Below are 26,349 nucleotides of genomic sequence, written 5' to 3'. Positions count from 1 at the left end.
CTCTGAATACACCATGATTAGTCATGATTGGTGGGCTTTCCAACCTGTCCATTGGTGTATCTTATAAGCTGCTGCTGTTATCTTCATTTTATAGTGGAAGAATTACTTTTACAAAAGTGTATGAATTGGATATTGGTACCCTACTCATACATCTCTAGGATTTCATTTGATTGATTTTTGGAGTATTCCAGTTCAATCAATCCACATTTGTTGGACAGTCAATTCATTAGTAATAATATTAATTCTATGCAATTGATTGAATATCAAACCAATCACTGTAATCAAGGCCCAAAAAATCCATCAGATATTTGTACAAAAGAAATTTTCTGAAATTTTCACACTCAGTATTTGATCACTTCTTGTCAATCAAGTTCAAAAACAAAAAATGGATTTGTGGTAATTTTTGAAACAATCAAATGTACTTCAGTAGAACAGAACGATCAAACAATTTATGGTCAGCTTTCCTACGATATAACTATTATAACTATAGTTATAGTATTTATGTATGTGTGTGGACTTTAAAGGCACATTTTCATTCTCTTTAATTATATTATACTCATAATCTATTTTACATTTAAAAAAGAGAGACACATTCTGCATATTTTGACGCGCATACAAACAAAATATCTCCTGTCCCAATTTTGACGCGTTTCACAGAATCTGCTTCTTCAGGAGACCAGCTTCAAAATTTCATTGATATGTCCCATCTATTTAAAATCATTGAAAGAAGCACGCATCAACTGCCATGATGTAATGGTACTGTACACATCTCCTGCTCGAACCAAATGGACAGCCCTGTACTTTATTTTATTCTGTTGCTACCCAATCACTTGGAGTACTTTGCTTTAACAGTTCCAAATTATTAGATATATATTATAAAAAGTCCAGTTATGCTCAAGATGCTGAAGCATTTCTACATCAAGCGTTCATAAAGAATCACCTGTAGGTGTAAATATTTATACATTCCAAAACAATTAATATGTAAAACAAAATAAAAACAAAAAAGCCATTTTTTCCTTTTCATTATTCCAAAATACTGACATTCATTTAATGCTTTATACTTAATGTCATCGTTATTCTTGCAGACAGGGCCAAAAAGTGCACCTCAACTCAAAAAGTGATAATTTAAAGTGAGATGTGATAACACCATTACAATTTTTTTAGTCCTCTCTCTTCAAACACATAATAACACACAATAAATACATCTGGTTCCAAATATGGTTTATTAGTGATGTTTTTTTCCCCAATAACCTACTATTTTTGTTTTTTACCCTGCTCTAAAAAATGACAAATAATAATAAACTAAAACAAATGTACATTCATTATAATATTACGTTAATGCATGGAAATACATAGTAACACCCTAATTACAATATTAAAATTATCATTATCAACGGTATAATTTATTTAACCGAGTTAGAATTTATTTTATTATAGCTTTATTGTATTATTATTATTATTATAGTTTAAAGTTATAGTTTTATTGTTTTTTTATATAATAAATATAAATTTATATATATATCACACAGCTATAACGTTTCCGGTATCAAACGCACTCCGTGTTTATCTCACTTTCAATGTTTCAAAGCCTAAATAATTAGAAGAAAATAATCCTTTTCTCTTGTATATAGTATCTGCACTGGTTGGACTAAGCCTGTTTGAGATGAGTGAATACTGTAATTAATGTCCAGATTCTTGGCTTTGCGCTATAAGTTCACATCACGGTGGCTCCAGTAACCCCCTCTACCTCCCTCTGCCAGTTCTCTGCTGCTATTTTGACACTTGCAGGCCTGCTCCACTGTTTCACAGCTGATGCCCTGTCCATGCTTATATTTTTCTTATTGACAATGAGCGTTCTTGCCAAACGCCAGGGACCATAGTCACATCTGCTTGTTTCCTGAGCTTGTATGGGTCCGCTCGGAAACACTTCTTGTCCAGAGGGCAGTTTTTTTTCCGCTTTTTTTTTTTTTTTAACTAGGCTTAATCCTTTCCAAATTCTCCCTTTTCCAAGTGGATAAATAGGGCGACAGATTCCTGTTGTCTTACTTTACAGAAAATTATTCCATTTGACACTGTTCACTGCAGTCCCTGTCATCGTCATATTCCCGGCCAAGTTTACAGGCAAGGTGCTTGCATTTTGTTACTCACTGACCCCTTCCCCCTTCTCCGCCAATATTGGCTGATGTTCTTTTTTTTTTTTGTTAAGATGGATCAAAAGTTATTTACTCAAAATGCTTCATTGGGGCAATAGATGAAACTGCTTAAATATTTCTAAAATTATGTTACTTAATGTGTGTTATGTTTCATTGTATTGCCTTTTAATTTTTGGAAAACTAAGTTTAATAGGGTCTTCAGTTAAACAAATTTTGATATTTTGTCTTTTACCTCTTATGTTACATTATTTCATCGTTTACTGTGTCAGGTATAATATATGGCATATTTTCAGTGTTTTTGGACACAAAGACATGTAAGTTTGGATTTGCATAAAACTAATACCACATTTCTCTCAGCATAACAATTAGCATAATGCATAAATTACATTTAAAGTACAATTTTGCCCCATTTTATTTTCTTATTACCTCAACCAGAGATATTTAAGCTGGTAATATGATATAGGCCTTTTCTTTTCAGATGTTCTCCCTTATGTGGGGGCTTAGAGAGCATCCATGATGACTCCAGCACCGCTCTCTGCCTCATTACAGTCCATGACGCCCTGCATTCACTGTATGTCCTCAGTCCTCAGTGTTGAATGTTCTAGGAGTTCCTAGAATCTAGATTTATTCACCTTGAAATGCAGGATATCTTGTGGCAAAAATAATGTGATACTGGAAGCAGGCTGAAGTGAAAGCAATAACTGATTTTTATTTTTATCTATGCTTAGAGAATCTTTAAATAGAAAATAACCTGAAGTTGGTCTTTAACGCCTAAGCTTAACCTTAAAAAAGAACTATTACCTCTAGCACTTCAATATAGCCTAAGGATTAACTCCCTCATACCTAAACTTCACTCCTAACCCAATTTATTAACTTCTTATCCATACTTACCTTTACTTTATTTCTGAAAAATATGTTTGTGTCAATAGAGGTTCTAACATCTCTCCCAGTCAGAGCTGGGATGCTGGTGCCAAAAATCACTGTTTCATCATATACTATATATATTTGAGTATAAACCAAGTATAAACCAACTATGCTCAGGCCACACCAGTAGATGGAGCTGTGTCCTTAGGAAAAGTGTGTAACAGACCCTTGCCATTTAACATGAGACATAAGCACACAGCATCATCTGCTGGAGGCCAACAATAATGCACAAAAGAGCAAGTGGCCTATCCCAAATTGTACCATACCATCATCAAATCAAAAGTACAACAAATTCAAGGTTTATATTCAAGTATATATGTATCATAATTAGGGGTGTAAAAGATAAAATTTCCTCCCACGTGTTCTATAGGGGGTTTCAGGAGGCAAAGTGGTGGTAAGCTGTCTTTCTGAGCATGATTTTTAGACCATGACATGCATACAAAACCAGAAAACTATGATGGTGTCTGCTTTGAAAATCATGTCAAAAATACACCTCTTACATATACATTTTACTGTATGTAAACCTTTATATTTGTGTACAACTTTTTTATTTTTTATCTTTGCATAACAACAGAGGGGACCAGTTCTATCTCTATCACCTTGGCTCTTGATCAAAGTGTCGTGCTTTGCAAAGACAAATGATTCATTTATTATGAAAGAACAAGCCTGCCTTTCAGACTTCCATTGATTTTAAATTAAAAAGTAACTGCTGTGTTCTACATGAGGGGTGACAACAGTAACAAAGTGGTCCTTACTTAATGTTATTACGAACAACTCTATTGCATGTGCCTGAAGGAATCTTGTGTTTCGCTCACAGTGCAGCGCCATAATCTAACTGATCAATAATCTAGATACCTCAATGCAGCCTAGCAGATAATCAATGGCTGCTAGAATTACTCAAGCGCTTACTCTTCTCAGGCAGGTCCTTGACTTCAATTGGCTGACGTTATTCAATTTTATTTTTCATCCCGATCATGTGCATTCCTTTCGTGAGAAATTATGATGTTAAGATGAAGGTCTGAAAAAAAGGCATTGCTAGAAATTATTGCTTTTGCTCAAAAAGACTTATTCAATTTATGAGATGTCTAAGTGTAAATTTCTGTTGCCTGTAGAAACCAAATCCTTTCACTCTTTCTGATCATGAGCACTGAAGGTAGGGGTGCGTGCGCACACTCAATATTGTCGTTGAAATTTATCTTTTACGAATGATTCCAGCGCCACTTGACTGAAAGATGAATAAACAAGCACTGTACATACAGCTCTGTTCTGTTCTATGGAGAGAGGAGAGAGAAGAACAAGTGAGAGGCACCCTGCTGTGCTGCACCTCTACTCCCTTTACGTCTATTGTGGTCTGTTAATCATGAATAACGTCAGACAACCTCTGTACACATGTATGATTCTCTTCCGAGATGAGCCCGATAGCTTGTATCGGGTGAGAGTGTGTACATAAGACTTTGGTTGCTCCTAACAACATATTTATTACTCGGTGGTAGAGTAAAAAATATGCAATACTAAGCTTCAGGGTAGAGCTGCCCTCCGCAGTTGTTCTTCTTTGCCTCAAGATGTCCTCACTTTGCTACCCTTCCTTACTCTATGAAAAAAATGACTATACATCTATCTATAAAATATGTTAAATACTTAAGTGTTCAAAAATGTACTTTATTCTGCTTTCAATCTTAGATTGTAAGCTCTTCTGGGCAGGGTCCTCTCCTCCTCCTGTTCCACTATCTGTATCTGTCTGTCATTTGCAACCCTTTTTTAATGTACAGCGCTGTGTAATATGATGGCGTTATATAAATACTGTTTATTATTATTAATTATAATTATTATTTAATTGTTATGGAATTCTGTTCCCTTAAAACTAAACAGATTTATACTGACTGGACTCTTGATGGAAGTTAAAAAGCAACATGGTTTAAAATCTGAATTTATCCTTCACACTCTAAAACTCAAATATAAGAAATCTGTCTTGCTCTCCTTGTCGTGCTTCCCTTTGTCAGCTATGGGGGAGCAAAGACCAGGCCATCCGTTTTGCAAATGATATTGAAAAAAAAATCTGATTGAATAAGGATGCTTATAGCAATTAGATGATTGTACTTTATATTGCACCCCATCACAAATAATTTTCTCTGGCATATCACTTTTAAAATGAACGCCTGCCACGTTTCCTTGTAATAACTGCCGATGTGACAGTTAGGTGTTAGTTACCAATTGATAACCTAGAAAACCGTATTGTGATCTCTTCAGATAATTAATCTTAGCCATTTACCTGTCACGCTGCTTCAGTACTCTATTTTTTTTTTTTTTTTTTACATCTAGGCAGGAAGATTGCCAGCTCTTAAAATTAAAAAGCCTTCCTTTTATATTATTCATTCCAGTAACAATTTATGACGGTATGTTTATACGCTGAGCGCTTGTCAACAAACATAATTATGTTTCGATATAAACAAGATTGGTGACCGTATTATGCAGCCCATCTTCGCAGAGCTGCGTCTGATTTAAGGCCAGATTATAGAGGACGTATATTTCGCCTGACGTATTTTCCCCCTCTTTGTTAACAGTTTTGTTTTGTTAATTACTTTCAGACAAACGAGTGTCCATTTAGGATCCTTGTTTATGGGGGACATCAAACGGAGAAGGAAGGCCGCTCCGATGCCTGGACCTACAGCATCTGGTAAGAAAGAGAAATGACGCTGTTTGTAATGATGTCACTGATGTATCTACTTGTGTATAAAGCGAACTTGCACTATATGACCAAAAGCATGTGGACACCATCACACCTACTACAACTTCTCAATCTTCTATTCCTAATTGATGGAGTTAATAAAGGAGTTTCCCTCCCTTCCCACCCTTCTTATTGTCACGCTCCACACAATTTTGGTGTTTACATTATTATTTGGCACTTTTTGCCCATCCAACCAAAAGAACATTTGTGAGGTCAGGTACTTATATTGGAAGGGAAGACCTGTCTGCATTTTAATTCATCCCTATGGTGCTCATTAGGGTTAAAGTCAAGAGCTCCATGCAGACCACTTGAGTTCCTCCACAACTAACTCATCAAACCATGTCTTTAGGGAGCTGGCTCTGTGCACTTTCATGCTGGAACAGAAAAATGCCAAATACCCAAACCAATACCACAATGTTGGAATTACTCATTTGAATGTCTTTAAGTCATCTGGACTCCATATTTGGCCATATAGGGTATTATTGCAGGCCAAATCTTACCTAAAATTAAATGATGCCCCCTACATTCTTCTGCTCTCTCTCCCCCTTTTTGCATTCACTTTTAAAATTGTCGTTATTTCTTCAACAACAAGGCTAAGGCTTGCTTACTCTCCACCCTGAAGAATACCATAGTATACCAAATATGAATACCTTAGTTACCAATAATATTACTTTTATTAACAGTGAATCTTGTTCCAGATGGTAATTTCAGAAGACTTCTAGATTATCATGTTCAACAGATCTTGTGATGTCTGCTTGGACTTGGGCAGCAATGATACACTATATGGCCAAATATTGGGTTATTTTTATTTCAACTAAAGCCCATAGTGATCTTCAGCACATTGCCACTAAACTCAGTAGAGTCATTTCAGATAGTACCACCATGGTATTATATGGTACTATACTCCACAGCATTTAGGATCCACAGAGGACCCTTGATATCATATATTTGGCTGAAAACACCTGGAAGAAAATATGTATATTGTTTCTTGGGATTTTTAAATCTGCTGTTTTCCTCCAAACACTCTTACTTTAATGGAAACTCCATAGCATTAGGCTGACTCACCCAAAAATTAGTTTCATTTGCATATACGTAATCAAGATCCACCCCCTAAGTGCAGTAAAGATCTGACTTCTTCTTAAGCTTTATATATTTGTCTAAAATCAGGCACCAGGAGTATGTCTTGTACCTCTAATTTAAGGCCTTTTTTGATGCACCCCTTTTAAAATGATTCCAATTTTCTTTGGGTTGTCCATAAAAAGATATCATGCCCTGCCTAAAAAAAACTTCTTAAATGAATGTACTCACGCCTGGCGCACCCATTTACCAATAGCCGATGAGTGGGGTTAGTTTCAAAGTCAGGTAAGTAAAATCGGGGTCAGAGAGTCTCTTTTGACTAACCTTTTTGCCTACTCTCAGGCAGGACTGTCCCTTTGGAAAGTGTAAAACAGCTGACACTTTCACTTTCCTAGAGATTTCACAAATGGATATAATTAGAATTACCAGAACCGGCAGCTTATCAAAGTGCGATCAGCTTATCTGGAAGGACACTTAAATGGTTGTAAAGTTTTTAGCACATTTAAGTGACTTTTATTGTACTTACAGCACAAGTTTTTAGTGTCTGCTATTTTATTTCTGCACATTTCATGGGTTTAATTTATACTTTGCTGAGCCGAGTTCGGCGTCAGTCCTTTCCACACCATGTTTCGGCCCCAGAGGCTGATGGAACTCATTCCGCTTTCCAAACGCTGTCCCTTCTGACACATAATTCTCTGGCATGCTACGGTGATACTTATGATAATTAAATATATGACTTAATTAGAAAGCAGAAGTGGCTGGCCCAGATTTTGTATTCATCTCAGCCATATCTACCCCTTACACACCCCTGCTCCTTCATCTCTTCTTTATTAAATGTGCTCCCAATTCAGGCCACTGTGGTGGATAATCAAAAAAGCTTCCCCTTTGGGAGCAGCACAAGATGCTTTTAAGTGTGCCTCCATTAAATGGGATTGGAAGCCCAGGAAGGCAAAAAAGTGATAATTGCAGAAACTTTACAACCGCTGTATCTTTTATTTTTCTATGGCGCTGAGACCAAACTTTCCTCCAGTTTTGTAGAGCAATTTATTTCCTAGTTCAAGCTGTAGAAAATATAATAAGTGTCAAAATATAGGTTGCTAAATATTTTATATATTATATTTCAATCGTTTTATGTTTTTATTTACCCTCTCCATGCCTTCAATTTTTTTTTAAAGGCTATGACTTTCTATATGGACCGTAGAGCAATGGGTTACAGATTCCTTTTTGTTCTTACACATACAATGATATATGCCAGGCCCATATCAATTACATCAATATTAAAACGTAACAGAAAAACACAGAGGGCTTTTTATGCATATATAGAACATTTATTTTCAAAGGTGTAGGTACATCGGATTATAAACATATGACTTAAATTGGGCCAGAATGGTTCTGTACATAGCGTTGCTATTGCATTAATATAGAGACTTTTAGAAAGGAATTAAAAAATGATTGCAGTCATCTTGATACCCGACGGGGTTCGCCATTTTATGCTTTTACAGGGGAGGTAGAGACGTAATATAGATGTAGAATGTCTGGCAACCCTGCTACACAGGAGACATAGCTCACTTTCCTGCCTCCTGCTACAGTGTGACTCCCACTAGCACATCCCAATCTCTTATCTCCCATCCCTAGACCATGTACATGCTGTACATACAGCACCATTCTGCTCTATGGAGAGGGGAGAACGACAGAGTGGCACCTCGCTGTGCACACTCCCCCTTCGCTTCCATTACGATCGTGCATTGTCCGTGGATCCGCCAGGACGGACGTTCGGACGATGGTCGGCGGGCACTGTACACGCGCCAGATTCTCATCCGATATCGGCCCTGAGCTGATTATCGGACGAGAAGCATTGCAAGTGTGTACCTAGCCTTAGCTTTGTAAAATTAAATCTTATGGGTTAGGAAAACTAAAAATAAAACTGACTAGTTCAAAACTGCATTGTAAACAAAGCATACAAAGGACAAACTCTTAAATGATTTAGTTGGGTGCCTTCAGCTTGGTTGTTTAAAATCTAAGTGTGAATTAAAGACCTTAAACCTCTATTACAATCCGGTGACAGTAGGAATTTAATATCAGGGAAAGTGGAGTATTAAATCCGCCTCTTAGGTTGGGAGTAGAACGTCTTAATCAGACGTTATTTGTGAGCAAATGAAGGGCTCTAGTTGGGGACAAAATACCACCTTACAGCAATGGTGACACTAAAGCCTTGTCTTTATTACTGCCTTGTAGAACAGCACCGGAGAGGGATAAAATATGAAAGCAACTATTAGCAAAAGGACAAATAACCCAACATGTTATTACTATTTGAAATTAAATTCCATCCCATCTTCACAACACAGAACTAACAAGCAGAAAAAATTCTTAAAAGCTGGAGACAAAGTAATATACAGATGGATATTGTATCCACAGTGACCAATCAGAATTCTTGCTTTATTTTTGGAGGTAATAACAAATGAAGGCAGAATGATTACCCATGGGTAAGGGCACTGAATTTAAGTGTACCTAAACCTAAAGAAAAAAACGTAATTTATTATTATTATTATCTTGTATGTATATAGTGCCAAGATGCTTGCTTATTAGAATCCATAGTCATGTCACTAACTGTACCTCAAAGGCGCTCACAATCTAATAATATATTATTGCTGACCTATCCATAGAATGGTTTGTTCTTTATTTTTATCTGGTGATCCCTATAGTAACATCATTTGTCAGGGTCAAACGGGGTGTTTCTTGCAGCAAATCTACCAAATATCTTCCAAATAAAAAACAAATGCAGCCACCACAAGGACTGATAAGCTGCAATCTATTACATTTTGTTTTTTTACTTTAGATATATTAAAAGCCAGTGCAGCATGGTTGGCATAGTGGTTAGGACTCTTGCCATTGTAGCTTTAGGTCAAAGGTTTGAATCTCAGCCAGGATCCTATCTGCAAGAAATTTGCAGGTTCTCCCTGTGCTTGCATGATATTCTTCCAGGTTTCCTCTTCCCATCCCAAAAAGTTAGGTTAATTGGCTTCCCCCCAAAATTGGCCTTTAGATTGTGATAATGACATATGACTATGGTAGGGATATTACATTGTGAGCCAATTTGAAGGACAGTTAGTGATATAACAAAGTTCTTTGTAAGGCGCTGTGTAATATGTTGGTGCTATATATATATACTAGTTATTTACTAATAATTTATAAACTCACCTGTGCATATTACACAGTTAAAATCTTTCCATCATTAAGCAGCACATGTATAGATCACTTCTGAGAAGAATAGATGTAAAAGTTTCAAGACTGATATGTTGCATCTTTGCTGTTCTTATACACTTAGTTTTGTCTTTCCTTGATGGCAGTGGCAGACATAGCCCACAGTGCAGAACTGACTTGAGGTCCCTGCTGAGTTGGCTTGTAGCCACTTTGGAAGCTCCTGTTGGCTGAGGAGAGTCCAGGACTCTCTTGTTTAAAGGTACACCATGTATGTTTAAAATTATTTCAGGTAAGGCAACTCCCCATCAGGAAGTTATGAATTGCTCTCTTTCCAATTAATGTACTAAGTTGCCATAATAAAAGTTAGAACGCTGACACAAATCTAGCCATTTTTACTTTCCTTCCACGTGTTGTCCTACAGAGGGGAAGCATGATCTTTCCTCTTTACAGACATAGAGATCTGACTCAGCAGGGGGTATTTCTGAATATTTCAAAGATCCCACACAGACACCAGGGGTCCACCTTTGCAGGATGTTGGCAGGGGAAGGGCTTATTTATCTACTCAGTCTTAGGCTAGGTACACACATGATATTGTTCTCGTCCGATAATCGGCTCAGGGCGAGAATCTTCCGTGTGTACAGCGCTCTTCGTCCAAACGATTGTATTGGCGGATCCATGGATAACGAATGATTGTAATGGAAGTGAGGGGGGAGAGAGCGCAGTGGGGTACTGCTCCATCGTTCTTCCCCTCCCCTCTTTATAGAGCAGAATGGCGCTGTATGTACAGCACTCGTTTATGCATCATGCAGTCGATTGTCTAAGGCTACGTACACACGGCAGATGATTTTCGCCTCAGGGCCGATATCAGACGAGAATCTAGCGTATGTACAGTACTTGTTCATGAATTCCTCCTGGCAGGTCCATGAACGAAGAATGATTATAATGGAAGTGAAGCAGAGAGAGAGCGCGCAGCGGGGTGCTGCTCTGTCGTTCTTCCTGCTCCTATCTCCATAGAGCAGAACAGTGCTGTATGTACAGTGCTTGTTTGTCCATTTTTCAGTTGTATGGCACTGGAAACAATCGCTCGTTCAGTCTTTTGAAGTTGTTGAAAAAGATTGTGAAAGATTCTTTCCAATGACAATTATAGAACGTGTGTACGCAGCCTTAGTCTACCTTCCAAAGAACATGAACTGTAAAACCTTTGAACACGTTTTGGTTTGGTGCATTTGGAATGTATTTAGCTGACCGAAATTTAAACCTAAAATGGTGGATATTTTATGTTCTTAGTGCTTAGCTCCAAAAGGGAGCAACAAAGTTGATAATTCTTTCTTCCCAAGTGTTATGTGACTTCTCCCCTAGTGTTTGCAGGTTGGCACCTTCCACCCAATTCACCACCAAACCTCCTCCTTGGGCCTTTACCCATTTTTGATAGCAGGAACTTTCAACCCACGAATGGCTTCCCCCACAAGGTGACACTTACTCTGCAACTGGATTTATGTGTATAGCCAGGGAACAGTTACTACAACAAGTCCAGGCGGCCTATAAAACCTTCACTTTGCTCCATATAGCGGACATGCTTCTTCATCCTAGCACTCAGAGCAAGCTATAAAATTGTTCTGTTAATACTGAGGAAAAGCAATCAGCTAATGTTTGCGAGACATTGTGCATAAGCTAATCAGTGTATTCTCAAAAGAGTAAGAGGCTCTCTGTAACACTTACCAAATTGACTTCTTAAGTCTTCATCTAATTCTAGATTTCCTGTAGTGATGTAAGATCTTTCTTTAGTATACTGGCTAAGTGAATGTGTGAGCTCTATGCAAGCAAAACACATATGCATATTACTTTGTATATGGAAAGTTGTATTTTTATGTAATATTGAGATTGCTATGATTGATCTTGCCTGAAAATGCTAGCTACTTTCCTAAATCCCAGATAATAAACACATTGGGGCATTTATCAAGCAAATTAGATGCAAATCAGGCTTTCAGTTATGAAATCTATGCAACATGTGTGTTTGCAACCCCTGGACTTTGTAATCAGAGGGAGCAAACATTGACAATGCTATCAGCGTTTGCAACAGTGAGATCTTAAACCCCAACTCTGTTTTTCATGAATCTCCTACCTCTACACCCTAAAAATAAAATAACAAAAAAAAAACTTGTATTAGCCCTTATTATGGTTCATCAGGGCACTCATCACAGTTCTGTTACTCCTCCTCCTCTGGGTCTAACTTTCATTCTTTATTTTTAAGCCTGGGACTTGCACCCTTAAGGTTTGTCAAGTCACTCTAGACTCACAGGAAAGTGATGCCAATACATAGTTTACAAATATTTTTATGAACTGGGTTCATGTGTTGGTATGCCTATATAAATAATCAGAGAAAGTAAAATAATTAAAGTGTATATACTTAAATAGATTAGAAATATTAGTTTCCCTTATTTAGTAGCGCATATATCTCCAATTGTGCATTCAGTCATTCAGCCTATTTAAATGGAAACAATAAAGAATAGTGGTCATGGACCAGTAAAAGCAAATGAGAGAGTTGTCTGAGGAGATCACAAAAAAGATTATACACAGACATGCTAAAGGAAATTCCATGAGACCATCTTGAAGCTTGTTGATGTTCCTGTTTACATAATTTCAAATATTTATAAATTTAGGATCAATGAGACTGTATTCAATCTCCCTGTATATGGTTGCACGTGAAAAATGGACAGCAGAGAAATAGTGGAAATGGTAGACAAAAAGCCAAAGAAAACTTCTAAGAGATACTAGCTAAACACCATTTTAGAAGATTTTGCATTTTGGAAGAAGATTCAAGAGCCCTCCACTGTTAAAAGAAACAATTGGAATTCACTAAAATCCACATTGACAAGTCATGATGCTTCTCGAAGAATGTCCTTTTGTTCCTTGTCCACCGATGAAAAAAATAGTCTTTCATAGAAATGTGACTGCTACTGTGAGAAAGTAGCCCTTCTTATGTTTTGGGACTGCTTTGTTGCATCTGTCATGGGGTTCTTTGAGTTTGTCAGGGACTCATGAAATCTCAAAACTATCAAGATATTCTGGAGTGATTTGTACTGCCGGGTATCAGGGTGCTGTGTCCCAGTTGCAGGTCATGGCTAAAAACCCAAAACACACAAGAACAAAGTTTAGAACAAATCATTGGGCTACCTTGAAATAGCCTTCTATGAGTCTTTATTTAAATCATGTTGGATATTATTGGAAAGAACTGAAATAGAGAATGCACCCTGCACATCTACCAGCTGTTGTAGTTTGCTCAGGAAGGGTCAAACCACCTATTGACAGGTAAAGAAGTCTTGAGAGTTACAGGAATAGTTTGTTTACCAAGGGTTGTGCAACTAAATATTAGATTTAGGTAAATTGTTTGTCAATTTTCATTTGTGTTAATATTTTAATAGTCCAAAAAATAAAACTTTAAGGCAAAGCCTATGCTTATTAAATATGGAATAAACAATGGTAGGTACCATTTTCAGAGTCATTTGTCATTTTTTATCTTGGAGGGGTACCATCAAATTGCCTACGTTTGTATATTTTGCGTATAATCTCTTCTTGTGTATTGGTATACATAGTCCGAAAGAGTTAACATAGAACTATTGGCTTCCAACGGCCGTAGCCAAAAGTTTTAAATTGCATCTATGTTTTTTTTTCTTTTTTTTATAAATATTTACAAACCCAATTACTGGCCAAAGATCGGTGAGTGGAATTATAACAAACTGTAGAGGAGTCGGTGTATGTTATTGGATAAACATTTATTAATTGTGACAAGAACACGCAATTTGTTTTACCTCCCTCGCTTATTCTCTGCTCTTTCACCTCTGTATTTTCTATTGAAAAAGTAAAATGAATATTGATAGAGCTGCTTATTGATTTCTAAATTTATAGTTCCAGCCTCGAGTCAAAGTCACATTCCAGTAGATTTTGTTGTATCATACTCGTGTCTTGAGGGCTGGACAATTGGCGATTGCACAAAGGAGGGGGTGTTTAAGTGTCCCTTGGTTCTGTGTTCTTTCGTTTTAGAATTTAAGTACCTTTACTAGGTCATGGTTTGAGTGGGACAGGCTATTCTCTGTGTGCAATAATATATCCAACTTGTCGGAATATAACTAAGGGAGCCCCATTTGTAAATTCCTCCTTCCCAAGCAGGTCATTAAAGATAGGGACCACTGTAATCTGCATGAAAGCAGTGAGATATTTGTCAGTATGACATGTTCCTTGCAATCCAAACTGAGGGGCTTGTTCATAACGGTTGTGTTGAGATGCTTTGGTCACCAGTACCTAACACAGTCCCAATGCAAGAAGACTAAAAACAATTGTTCTCGAAGCACCTTCTTCACATTTATATATATATTCATATATATATTGTTTTTCTTTTTACATTTTTTACATTTTTCTATTAAACTGATCACCGACACATTGAAGTGTTTGCTGGATCACACAGGTTCTTCCATGATAGTCTATCTTCTCTTGGAGTCTTGGAGGGCTTTAATAAATTAGGCCCAATGACTCAACTACCGTGCTATCTAGAATGTACATCATAGAATGACTATCATACCAGTGGTGAACACAGATGGGCAATTATTGCTCTTGGCATTATCAGAACAGGAGGTATTTGCCTATCTTCAAGTGGTTTACGCCATCAAGGATTGGGCCAAGATTTTCATAATCTCCCAATATGATAAGCTATTTTGATAGCCAGATATTAGGTTTGACCTGAGACACAAGCAATACACTCAGTTATCACTATTGATGGCCACTAGAACTTTTTCACCACCTAGTTTTTACACAGATATGCCCACTACTTAATTAAGAACATATTTTAGTACATAGGAGGGTACCAGTAGTCACAAGGATCAGTATTTATATTGGAAACCCACAGGAATACAAAACAACACATAAAACAGGCACATGTGTAAAATATAAACAGTGAGTATTACCTCCCCTTCTATTGGCTGTTTATCCTACATCAATAGAACCACTTTAGGAGCCAAATTACTAAACAAGCTGCCAATTAGGCTTGCAGTCAGCTGGATAGATTAGCGGCTAAGAGAGACTGATACAAGATTTTCATCTCTTGAGCCAATTACGCAAACAAATTACCATCCTGAGCGCTCCTTGCTATGCTGGAAGCTCAGATCGCTCTGTACCTTTTTATATGTCTGATACAGGATTCTGAGAAATCCTATTTTCAACCATAACTGTCGGGTGAATTAAATAAAGCACCCCTGCTTATCCTGGGGTTTATGTGTAGCTCAACCTCATAGAAGTCTAACTAGTATGTATATATATCCACCTCTATTTTCTCAGGGGTCGTATTGACTTATTTAATTCAAAAAGTACAGTGTACAGTGCGCAGTATCTCTCGGCAGCAACAGTATAAATTGTTCAAAGGTGAAAACTGCTGAGTTGCTATAGAGTACTGCACAGTGTCCGTCATGCTTTTTTCTGCCAGATTACTGAAGCCCGATAAATAATTGCTTGTAATTTTTCAGCATTTGAATATTTTATGTTGCTTTTGAAGGAAAACCTTACTTTTAACTATTTTCTATAACATCCCATTGATGCATCTAGAACAATATTACTGCATGTTTCTGGAAATTTGTGGAACAAAAATATATATACTATTTTATGTAAGAATGAAAATCATTGTAAATACCATGTGCCTTTTCATCCAAATATAGAATTTTGTATGAGAAGATCTGACTCAATCTGCATTCCAGTTTATTCCAAATTTATTCACTAGGGTACAGCTGACGGCTCTGTAAAGGCCACTTGAGTTTCCAACACCAGACCCATCAAACCATGTCAATATGGAGTTGGCTTTGCACATAGATGCCCAGACATTGCTGAACGCCCTAAACTGGTGAAGGTATACAATTCTCTAAAATGTTCTTCAATGCTAAGGCATTAGGATCCTTCACTGGAAATACCTGAACTCAATCTCGTTTGGTAGGGTACACCAGAATGTGCATTGCTCATCTTTGAGATGGGTTTTCAATGCTCTATTTTTGGTTTCCTTCTTTATACTTGGAATATAGGGTTTCTTCAACATTAAGCAACATTTGAAATCAGCATATTTGCAAGCTGTTGTGTCGAAAAATGATTAAACAGATGTTTACCCTCAAGCAGCGTTAGACCTCTGATCTGATTTTAGATTACAGATGGAATTGAATTAATTCATGGCAGTCCCTGTAAAATGGAGGGTATGGCATTGAATGCAGCAGTGCTGTTTAAATAGACTCTACCTGTCCTGACAGCTGTTGAGCAGAAATGAATGATCTCTCATTTTCATGTAAAGTAGCCTGTAATGCTGTCATAAGCACCATCTTAACCAGGGTCTACAGGATATTTATCATGCTTTCCACTGAGGGTTCTTATGGTGCCGTATTGGGAAGTTACCAGGGTTTTTTTTTTTTTTAAGCCCTTTGCTTTTTTTTTGGATCTTGTATGTAATGTGAAATAATTATGCTTTCCTGTGTTGGTAGAAAGATTAGCTTTCTAAAAGAGGTTGAAGAAAAGAGATATGACGATACAGCGTTATTTTATACACGTGGGCACAATTCACCTCTCCAATTTCCAATCAGATTTAAAGCTTAATCTAGTTTATTTTAAGATTAAAAACATTTGCTAACAAATATCAAACCACTTTTAGAAACCCATTCTGGGTTTGCTGGATCACCCAGCTTCACTGATGAAAGTGTATTCTCTCCTGCCATGGAGAACTTTAATAAATCAGGCCCTATAAGTGCACATTTTATCTGGCCAGGCAATATTTAGAAGCTACTAGGGTTAGGCAGTACACTGTATTCCTTGGGGTTCATGGTTCATTGGTCGTCTTCTTGAGATCTGTACTCTGCAAGGTTCATTTATTTCCCCAGGGTCTAGGAATGTCGTGTCACACCACTCATAAATTTATAGCTTATTTGTAAACCACCCTGTAATATGTCTGTGATATGTAAATATGGGCAATAGTAATGTTATGTAATTGGGCTGCAGGCTTTTTTATTCTGTGTCACATATTCAATGACTCTGTGTTTAATGCCTGTAATTCTGGTTAAATTAAAGATTATATAACTTTCATATGGAGACCATTGTTCTTATGATTTATCAATTGTCCCACTGTTTATCTTCTCAGGTTTTATTGGTGAAAATGCTCAACCCATCCCCGAGAGTAACATTGGAAACCGCATGCTTCAAAGTATGGGTTGGACCCCCGGCACGGGACTAGGCCCAGATGGAAAGGGAATATCAGAGCCTATACGAGCCCTACAGAGACCAAAAGGACTTGGACTCGGGTTCAGCTGATGTATTCGCATGCCACAAAACATCTCCAGACGTCTTAGGAAATAAAAAGTGTGTGTTTTTTAATGTCGTTGGTAAAATATTTTTTTTCTGCAACTGGAAAAGAGCTGAGATGTCACCAGCTATCAGCAAACAGTGACCAACTGTTGTGTAGCCACGTGGCACAACACCTGACCCAATGACATTTGATGTAAATCTAATAATGCTGGCCTAAGGACATTTATTCAAAAATATATATTTTAAAGTGCACCTGTCATCTACAGATAATGAGGCAGTCATTTTGTGATTGAACTTTTTCCTGTAAGACTTATACTTTGTCCTTGGAACCAATGAACATTAAATGAACCATCTTGTGGCCCAGGCTGATAATTATAAGCACGGAGCTCAGACAATCATGCAACAAGAAGGTCTACATAATAACAAGACCCCAGTCCCATGATTACTGGCTCACATGACACAATGGCCTCTTTTTTGCTTTTTTCTGTCTGCCCAATTGGCATGTGCATTGAAAAACCAACCTATTACTCTTTTTTTTTGGTCTGCTGCTTTGATAATCCCTTGTTTCCCCAGGATCCATGAAACAAAAATCTCCACTAGATTTTCCCAGATTTACAACAGCTATTTCAACGCCATGTAGAGAAATTGTGCTCGTCCTATCGTACTATACTTGATAAAATGCAAAGCAAGTGGCCAGAGTGAGGCAACCTTATAATGACCATGACTGGGGAGCATAGCTGGGAACTGGGTAAAGAGACATAAAACAATAGAAGGACTTTTGTGAGTCAAGTATAGACAGTAATAGAACATTAGGGGTCTTGCAATTTACAGAAAGTAGTGGAAGGGAGGTTATCTGCCCATTACTTGGAAAGCTTTTTAGAAAGAGCTACTAATTTTTATTGTCACAGTATTACAAATATTCAACGAATTTGGCCCAATTTCTATTTTATGAAAACCTACCAGCTATTTTAAACTTTTAGACAATACGCTCTATTCCGAAATGCACCAGGAAAACAATTATATTTAAAAATACATATAGATTATGTGTGTTTACTATTTCTTAAGAATCACTGCATTAAGGAAACCTATTCTTCAAATAAACTTGCAGTAAACTTTAACACACTAAAATCCAGACCTGTCCCTTTAATGTCGCGCGTCACAATGTATGAGCATTGTAGTTTGCGGTGTGGGTGCACTGTTCATTGCCTGCTGCTTTTCAAAACTGATGGCTCTGTACAGCATCTAGGATTCAAAACATTTGCTAGCAAATACCAAATTACTTTGAAGAAATCCATTCCCATAGGCTGGGTGGGGCTTTGATGGAAGTCAAGCTCTTAGTAATAAAATGAAACCAGTATCTGATGGGCACACAGAAAAGACTAACAAAGGTAGTAGCAGGCACGTTGCACCCTAAAATGTCTGACGGGTTCACTCTACATTGTTTGCTTTGCCTCTAAAATAATGAATTGGAAAAGTATTATATAATTGTGCAAAATGATATAGCTTGCAGGATTCAGCAGCATGTGCTGTAATTCATAATAAGCCAATCAGGTTTTGAGTAGCTTCAAGCACATTTTTGCAAGCCTAACAAGAAATCTCTTTTTAATATCTTACATTTTTATGCTTGCTTTAGAGATTGTTTTTAAAGTTTAGTCCAGCAAATTTTATTTTTTGCATGTGAATAGACATTGTTGGTTTGAAGCAGTTACCAGATTCACTTGTCTCTCATAGACAAGAATAGCATGTTCCCCCTGCTGGAGTATTTGGCTGTGTGTCTGCCTCTGCCTGACCAACTTTAAAGGGCCAAAATAGCAAATGGCAATATACATATGTTTCGTAAAATACCAGTGCTTCTCACATGGCGTAAGTGTTCATATTTCTGTGGTGTAATAATTCTTGCAATTCTCGCTCCATGCAGTGGTTCTTCTTGCTTGTTTGAGCAACACCACAGGGTATATGTGCCAGGTGAAAATTCCCCAATAATGATGTCATGCTTGTTTGAGCAACACCACAGGGTATATGTGTCGGAAGAAAATTCCCCCATAATGATGTCATGATGCCAGAACCCTCCCACTCTCCCATCGCAGGTCTGAACTTGTGATGGGAGAGTGAGTGGGTTGTATCCAGAGACATAACCCGCCCACCCCCCTGAGCCTGTGATGCATACGGGAAACATGATCTACAGCTCTCGCTGCTGGGGGCTGCACTGGCCAGAGCCGCAGACCACAGGTTGGGGACCACTGTCCTATGGGACACACAAAAATTTACTATTTTCAAAATAAAATCAAAGTAATTACATTAAAAAGGTATAAACGGCCCAAAAAGCGAAACAAAGTCAAAGTACTAGCCATCAGTACTGCTTGTTGTCTGTTCACCACCAAACTTCCTCCCTTACTGATTTACTATTCTTTATATTGTGTCTCAGAGTGGAAGTTGCCATTTTGGTAGAGACAGGGATTTGCTTGAAAAAGCTGCCTCCCTGTTAACTTGATTTGGTGACTGGTGGGAAAATATTCAAGTATCAGCAAGAGAAATGGATAAAGCATAGTTCCAAAAAAAATGGAAGAAGCAGGGAGATCCTTTTACCTCAAGTCCCTAGGTACAGCTTCCTCTCCAGCAAAGAGAGCAGTAAGAAGCACAGCAGTGACAACACCAAATTTCATCCCAGATCTCCTGAGACTAGCACAGGCAGTAGTGCCTTAGATTTCATTCTGTATATATACGGCTATACCAGCCTTGTTGCAGAAAGTGCTGACTTTAAATATAGGTCACCTTTTAGAACACTGCCATTCTTGGAAAAATAAATATACAGAATAACTAATATTCTTTAAAATATGTATTGTAGCCACCTATAGACCACTGGTGCTAAAGGTTCCTTAGAGGCCTGGTGCCATTGTAAAAGCGCTAGCCACCATTACCAGTATTGCCCACCAAATAGAAAAAATAAACCCTTTGCTTTTACCCAATATGCTATCCAATCAATATTATTTTAAACATTTCACATTTTATTTGCTACAATGGCAACATACTTTCAACAGGTGTATTCAATAGACATAGTACTGAATTGCCCTACTGCCATTACCAGGCATTTATTCAGAATTCTAAGGCCAATAGAACTTTTTTAAAACATGGCTGGTAGTTTTCAAAGGAAGATGTGATTTAGTTTTATGCCCTTTGAGCTCGATACAATAAGTGAGACTTTTATGTAATTATAACAATATTTTTTTGCTTTTTGGTTTTTGCTTTTTTTTGCAACAGGAAAACTGTAATTCACAAAAAAATAAAGAAATAACTTGTTTTATTTAACATGCAATCTGTGTGAGTTATTATAACATCAGTGTTTAGCTGAGATTTTCTTGATATGTATAGTTGTAACTTTCTGGGTGTCACAGATCCCCGAAGGACCAGGGGATCTGTGCCACTGTCTGTGTCACCCACTTCACATTCCTCTGTAGCCCTGTTCAAGAATCCTGTCCGCTGATCACTTCTTGGTCTCAATCATGTGATCCTCTGGGAGCTGCCCTTTACCCCAAAGAACCAGAATATTTTGCAAAAGCACTCCCCCTGCTGGCAGAAGTTTAAATACCACCTGAGCTGCCTCTGCTCCAGCACTCCCTCTGGTGCTGGGTTCTTTCACTTGCTGGTCATGTGACTCTCATTTGCCACATGACATCTCCTATAAATTGAAGCGACTAGCAACAGGAAGTTGTCTGAACAAGGAGTTCCTTTTGAGTCTCGTTCAAGTTTCTCCTTTCTGTGTCTCCTGTTCCTGATTATTATGTACCAACCCCGGCTTGACCCTTACTTCTGTTTGCCGCCTGCCCTGCCCTTTGGCTTGTCTGACCACACAAAAATTTAATTATTCTGGTCTGTCAGCAGTAACCTGCCTCTGCGTGCACGGGGGTCACAACCTGGCAGCCTAGACCTCTAAAGGTTCTGGAGAAGACCGGGCTGTTGCTTAGACCCTGCACCCTGTGCACATCACTGCCAAATGGGCTTGTGACAGGAAGGGTCCACCATCCTGTCCTGTGGCACAGTGACACAAGGTTTCTGTGGGAATAAGAATAAGAAAAATTGAAACAAACTTCTTTTATAAAGATGATTTGGTTTTGTTGTTTTATTGGAGCCAAACTTCCCCCATCACTTCAGTATATTTATTTAAAGTCTGCCTTGTGGAGGAGGCCTGAAGTCTCCACCATTTTGCCCAGTGATTTTTCAGGGTAAAACTTTTGTAATTTCAGGAATCCGAAAAAAGTTTTTGTAGTTAGGCGTGTAATTAATAGGGGTGGAGCTTGGGGGCAAATTGGCAGAGGGATCCTCTACATAGGAATCAGACTAGGAAAGCTGTCCTTTACTTTCCTATGAACCTGCCAGCCACCTCCATCTGGTGCGTCAGCACTGTAGTCTGCTGCAGGTCGGTGTACTGCCTGCTATTGTGCATTGGGTTGCCGTTCAAAACTGATGGCACTGTAAAGCACAGTTTAACTGTAATTCTCTTGGTACGTGCAGTTGTAATTTTCAGATTTTTAGTGGAATTAGGAATTATAAAAAAAAGCAGTGCAGGTGGAGCTTGATCAGGGCGGGTATTTCTTATTTGAATATGAATTGGGTTATCCTCCTATCAATAGAACCTGTAACTCTGCCCACACAGAGCAACCTCAGATGACCAGTCTCTTTCCCAGGATGTGCTTGAGGTCCCACTTCGTGCCAGTTGACCTTCATGTGAAATTGTGAAAGACAGAAGGAGCTTTGCTGTAAAACAAGGCACAACACTCTGACTCTATCCAGCAGTTGTGCTCCTGTTTTGTCACCTTATCAAGATTGCAGATTTACCAATACCCAATCTGCCCTTTGTTATATATTAAAGTGGGTATAAAGTTTTACCTTAAATATTTGGCATCAGACGGGGCTTATTTGCAAAAAGGTGATATCCCTGCAATGAGTATTCTTACCTGTCTGATCTGTCAGAAAACCCGGCACATCCTGGTTCCCCCTGTGGGTGCCAGGACTGAATAAGCTCCCATGTACCTGCCCGGGAGTTATGTCACCCCAGCTGGGCCAATCAAGATGGCACAATATGGGTTTAGTTCCACTTTAACAAGTCTATATGTTATTGTACTTAATGACTCTAGGCAGATATAAAAGACAAAATCTAATGCACTCTGTAACCATTTTGTTATCATAAAATATATGATGGAAGTGCAAGTAGTGAAAGTATCTGCATTTGACCTGATAATAGCCCCTTCCAGTCTCTGTACGACGGGACTGGGCTGGAGTGTGAAAGGAAGAAGCAGCACAAAGAACTAATCTGTTGCTAAAGTGTGGTAATGAGAGGAGCGTGCACTGTGAATAGAAATGAACAAGGATGCTGCTTCTTCTTTTACTGTCCAGGCACAGGTTGGGGGCAAGTACAGTATATAGGTTGATTGATGGCCATTAGACTGATTGAGCAGCAGAAAATAAATACTGTTTGGGGAATCTTTAGATTCACCATGAAAATACAGCTGGCTTTTTTTATTCTATCTTTGATTAGTTTATTTATTTTTACCTTCTTTAGGCTAGGGTTCAATTTTTAAAAATGTGTACTACTATCAAGGGGTGGAAAATGATTTCATTAGTCATAATACCAATGACTTGACCCGAGCTCCCTTCCAGCTTTCTCTAGTTACCGAAAATATAAACTGATTTAACTACACATCTGAATTTTATGTTTTCCAGAATACTGTTTTTTGCAAAAAAAAAAATAGGGAATTGGTATTTGATGTCCGCCTTGTTAGCAGGTTTCATGCGGTGCATGCGGAATGTCTTTCATGTCAACTTAAGACTACCTTGTGGTTTAATTTGCGTGGACTCGTGTTTCTTTTCTTTTTTGTTCTTTAAAAGTCCAAAGGCTTCCCCACAGATTAAATTTATTACTAAATCTTGATATCAGATGTGCATCAACACTGCTGTAATTATATCATAAATGTTTGAAGCTTTGTAAATACTTCCCTCTTGTCACAGCACGGATGGCACCATTCAGGGAAATCGACTGACTTTGCTCCGGTGATAGAGTTTTTTTTTAGTTTCTTTTTAATCTATTTCATCTTTGAAACAAAATTACAAAACAACGTCTTTAAAGTGTATGTAAACCCTAGGTCTATTTTTTCCAGTATATTTGCAGTTATACCTTAATGAGTAGTATTCTTAAAGTCTATTTTCAGGCCAATATATATATATTTATTTATTGACCTCCCCTTCATCCTACTGTGATTCTCCTTTGCACCACCACCAGTGCACCAGAATCCCCCATGCCATCCAGTCTGTTCCTTCTTGTTGATATCATCACTTCTGCTTCTTCATTTATTATTCACAAATGATCAAACTGTTGTATAGCCAATGGGAAGTGCCCATGTCATACAGAAAGTGACCTTGCTGGATGTAAGCAGAGCAAAAAAGAGAGGTTCGGGCTGGACCGTGACCACAGCTTTAGCTGAGTAGAAATGGGCATTAGAAAGTTTTTGTTTTAATCCCAATGGTTAATTAATGCCAGGTTAAAATTAACACCCTGATCAGCTTTAATAAGCTATGTTCAACCAAGACTTTTTTCTACTTTTTGATAAAATGAGGAAGAATAAAAACCCTTGTTGGGTTTTATTTTGTCCTTCCCCGTTGACAATGGTTTCACCAGACTGATGAAATCCCCAACAGAAACAAAAGTGAGATAGAACCCCCAGCATTTTTTCATTTTCTCTTCCCTACTTTGTATTTTCCAGGTGAATTCTGACTGCCATACTAGGTATATTCGCCCATTCTTGTTTTAAACACAATAAGGAAACAATGCATCTGGATTTACCTGAGGATAATTATGGGAAATTACTACATTATAAGCAGTGTCACACCTACTTTCTCCTTGCTAAAGATCCAGTGCTTCTGTGGGCAGTTCTGACCTTGGGTGCGCCTGCTCTTCCAAGTTTAATCATTATCGCCCCTCTTTCTGGCCAATCAGGAGATTGCTTTTTAATAGCCCCTGGCTATCCAGCTGGTTCAAACCCAATGCTCGGTGTTTGAGCAACGTCTCTCCAGACTACTGCCCAGCCTCCTAGCTCTGCTGAACATTTCCTTTTCACCTGTTGCCTGATTGTTTCCCAGTCCAGCTCCTGTGCTAACCGCTTGTCCAGCCTGTTTCCTTGTGCTTCTTCATTTTTTTTTGTCTTTGATGACCTTCATGCTGCCAATCTCTTCCTGTGTCTGTGTGCCTCCTTATCTTCGGTGACCCCTATGTCACCCGTGCCTCCAGTGTCTTCCTGTGTGTTCCTGATTCATTGGTGACCCCCGTGACACCGGTGTCTCGTTCTGGTACTTGAACCCTGACTTTGTTTTTGACCTCGCTTGTTTGCTGTCTGCCTCCACCCTGGCTTTCCTAGACTATTCTTTTGCCCCCTGATTAGGTACCGCACATTGTTCTGCCCACCCTGGTGTTCCCAAGGACCGCAACCTGGTAACAGGCTTATCCAAGCAAAACATTCTCACCTCTAGAGGTTTTGGAGAAGAGCAGACAGCTGCTTATATTCTTTACCCTTGCCCTTCCTAGGGCTCATGCCACCATTGTGCAAGCCATAATGGCCCCTACTGGTTCCATCTCTCCAAGCGTAACAAGGGGGAAATGGAATTGGCCTAGAGGAATTCATTATATAACAGCAATGCATCCTGGAGAAGGGATTAAATGCTGTGAATGCAAACCATGTAAATGAAGATATTGCAGATTAAGTTGAGTTAGAAATGCTCCACAAGATAATCAAAAAAAGGGTTTGCATGTGTCAGCAGGGGTCATGTAAGAGAGTTTGAAGGAGAGACAAGTTTTGAGGCACTCCAACATATTAAAGCACCCTATGCACATCTGGAATCAACAGCACAAAGTAAATCCCAGACATGTATTGGATGCTGAAGATTTTATGGTCGACCTCTCTTCAGGAGAACGAGAGACAGACACGGAAGGGAAATAAACACTATACTCGTTTTTCTTTTCTTTTTATTTTTTTACAACAGTCGCTTCAATATTGATTTAAATTTCTTTATATGCCAAATTTGTATATAGAAATCGTTCATTTTTTAAAAAATAAATATAAGACAGGTAACCTCTCCTAAGCAGGCTGGTTTGTCTTTTTTTTCCTTTTTTTTTTTTTTTTTTTTTTTTTATCCTACTCTGTAAATAATTGTGACAGCCATGTAATGGAGCAAATTCTTCAGGACAAAAATTAACAGTTTGTCCATCGTGTCAACCACCGTTTTTTTTTTTTTGTTAAGCTCTTTGGAGGTCTTGGCCCCATTATGGATGATTTAGAAATTGAAGAAAGCTAAGATCAGCTGGATGGGTTGAAAGCCTTATTTAGTAGGCCTCATCTGCATTCCACCATCGACTTCCACGGAGAAGGCTGCCGGGCCCCCCTCAAGCCGGGAGATGACTAGGGCCTGACATCGTCTTGATTTGCTGAGAGAGAATAAATGGGTTTTTGTAAAGATGAGGAAATCTCACCATTACCGGGCAATTTACAGCATTTTATCTGTTCTTCAAACATGTCACTTTTGTTTTTGTTGCTCAGTAATTACACAGGGAGACCGAAGAGGGAAACAAAATCTTGTTACATATTCAGATGGGCTGAATGAAAAAAAAAATGATCGCCTCACCCCTGTAAATGCCTATTTGTGATTTACATGGGTGGAAATCTTATTTTAATTCTGAATAGCTGGCACAGTCATAAAATAGGATATGGGATTAAATCCTGCACAATCCGATTAGTGAAAATAGTGTGTCATTATTAAAAGCTGCAAGGATATATTTACTTGAAGGCCGTCACTTAGGTTAAAACTATCTCTGGGCTAAAGTTCTCCCACCCCCCTTACCTATTTATTTATTTTTTTTGCCTTCTGAATTAATTTTTTTTCACCACCATTTGGTTCTCTTGCTGG

At 38.2% G+C, this 26,349-nt stretch overlaps 1 protein-coding gene across 1 annotated transcript in view; it reads left to right on the top strand.

Moving 5' to 3' along the window:
* Window positions 1-20,706, top strand: part of GPATCH2 (G-patch domain containing 2) — an 87,016-nt gene extending 66,310 nt beyond the window's left edge. Inside the window, exons 9-10 of the mRNA XM_072409874.1 lie at window positions 5,663-5,751; window positions 17,237-20,706. Coding sequence (XP_072265975.1) covers window positions 5,663-5,751; window positions 17,237-17,406 — 259 coding nt within the window. The 3' untranslated portion in view covers window positions 17,407-20,706. The remainder of the gene's footprint in view (window positions 1-5,662; window positions 5,752-17,236) is intronic.
* Window positions 20,707-26,349: the final 5,643 nt, after the last annotated feature.

The sequence above is a fragment of the Pyxicephalus adspersus genome, chromosome 4 (assembly GCF_032062135.1).
Source record: "Pyxicephalus adspersus chromosome 4, UCB_Pads_2.0, whole genome shotgun sequence".
Taxonomy (NCBI): Eukaryota; Metazoa; Chordata; class Amphibia; order Anura; family Pyxicephalidae; genus Pyxicephalus; species Pyxicephalus adspersus.
This window is presented reverse-complemented; position numbering and strand designations above follow the sequence as displayed.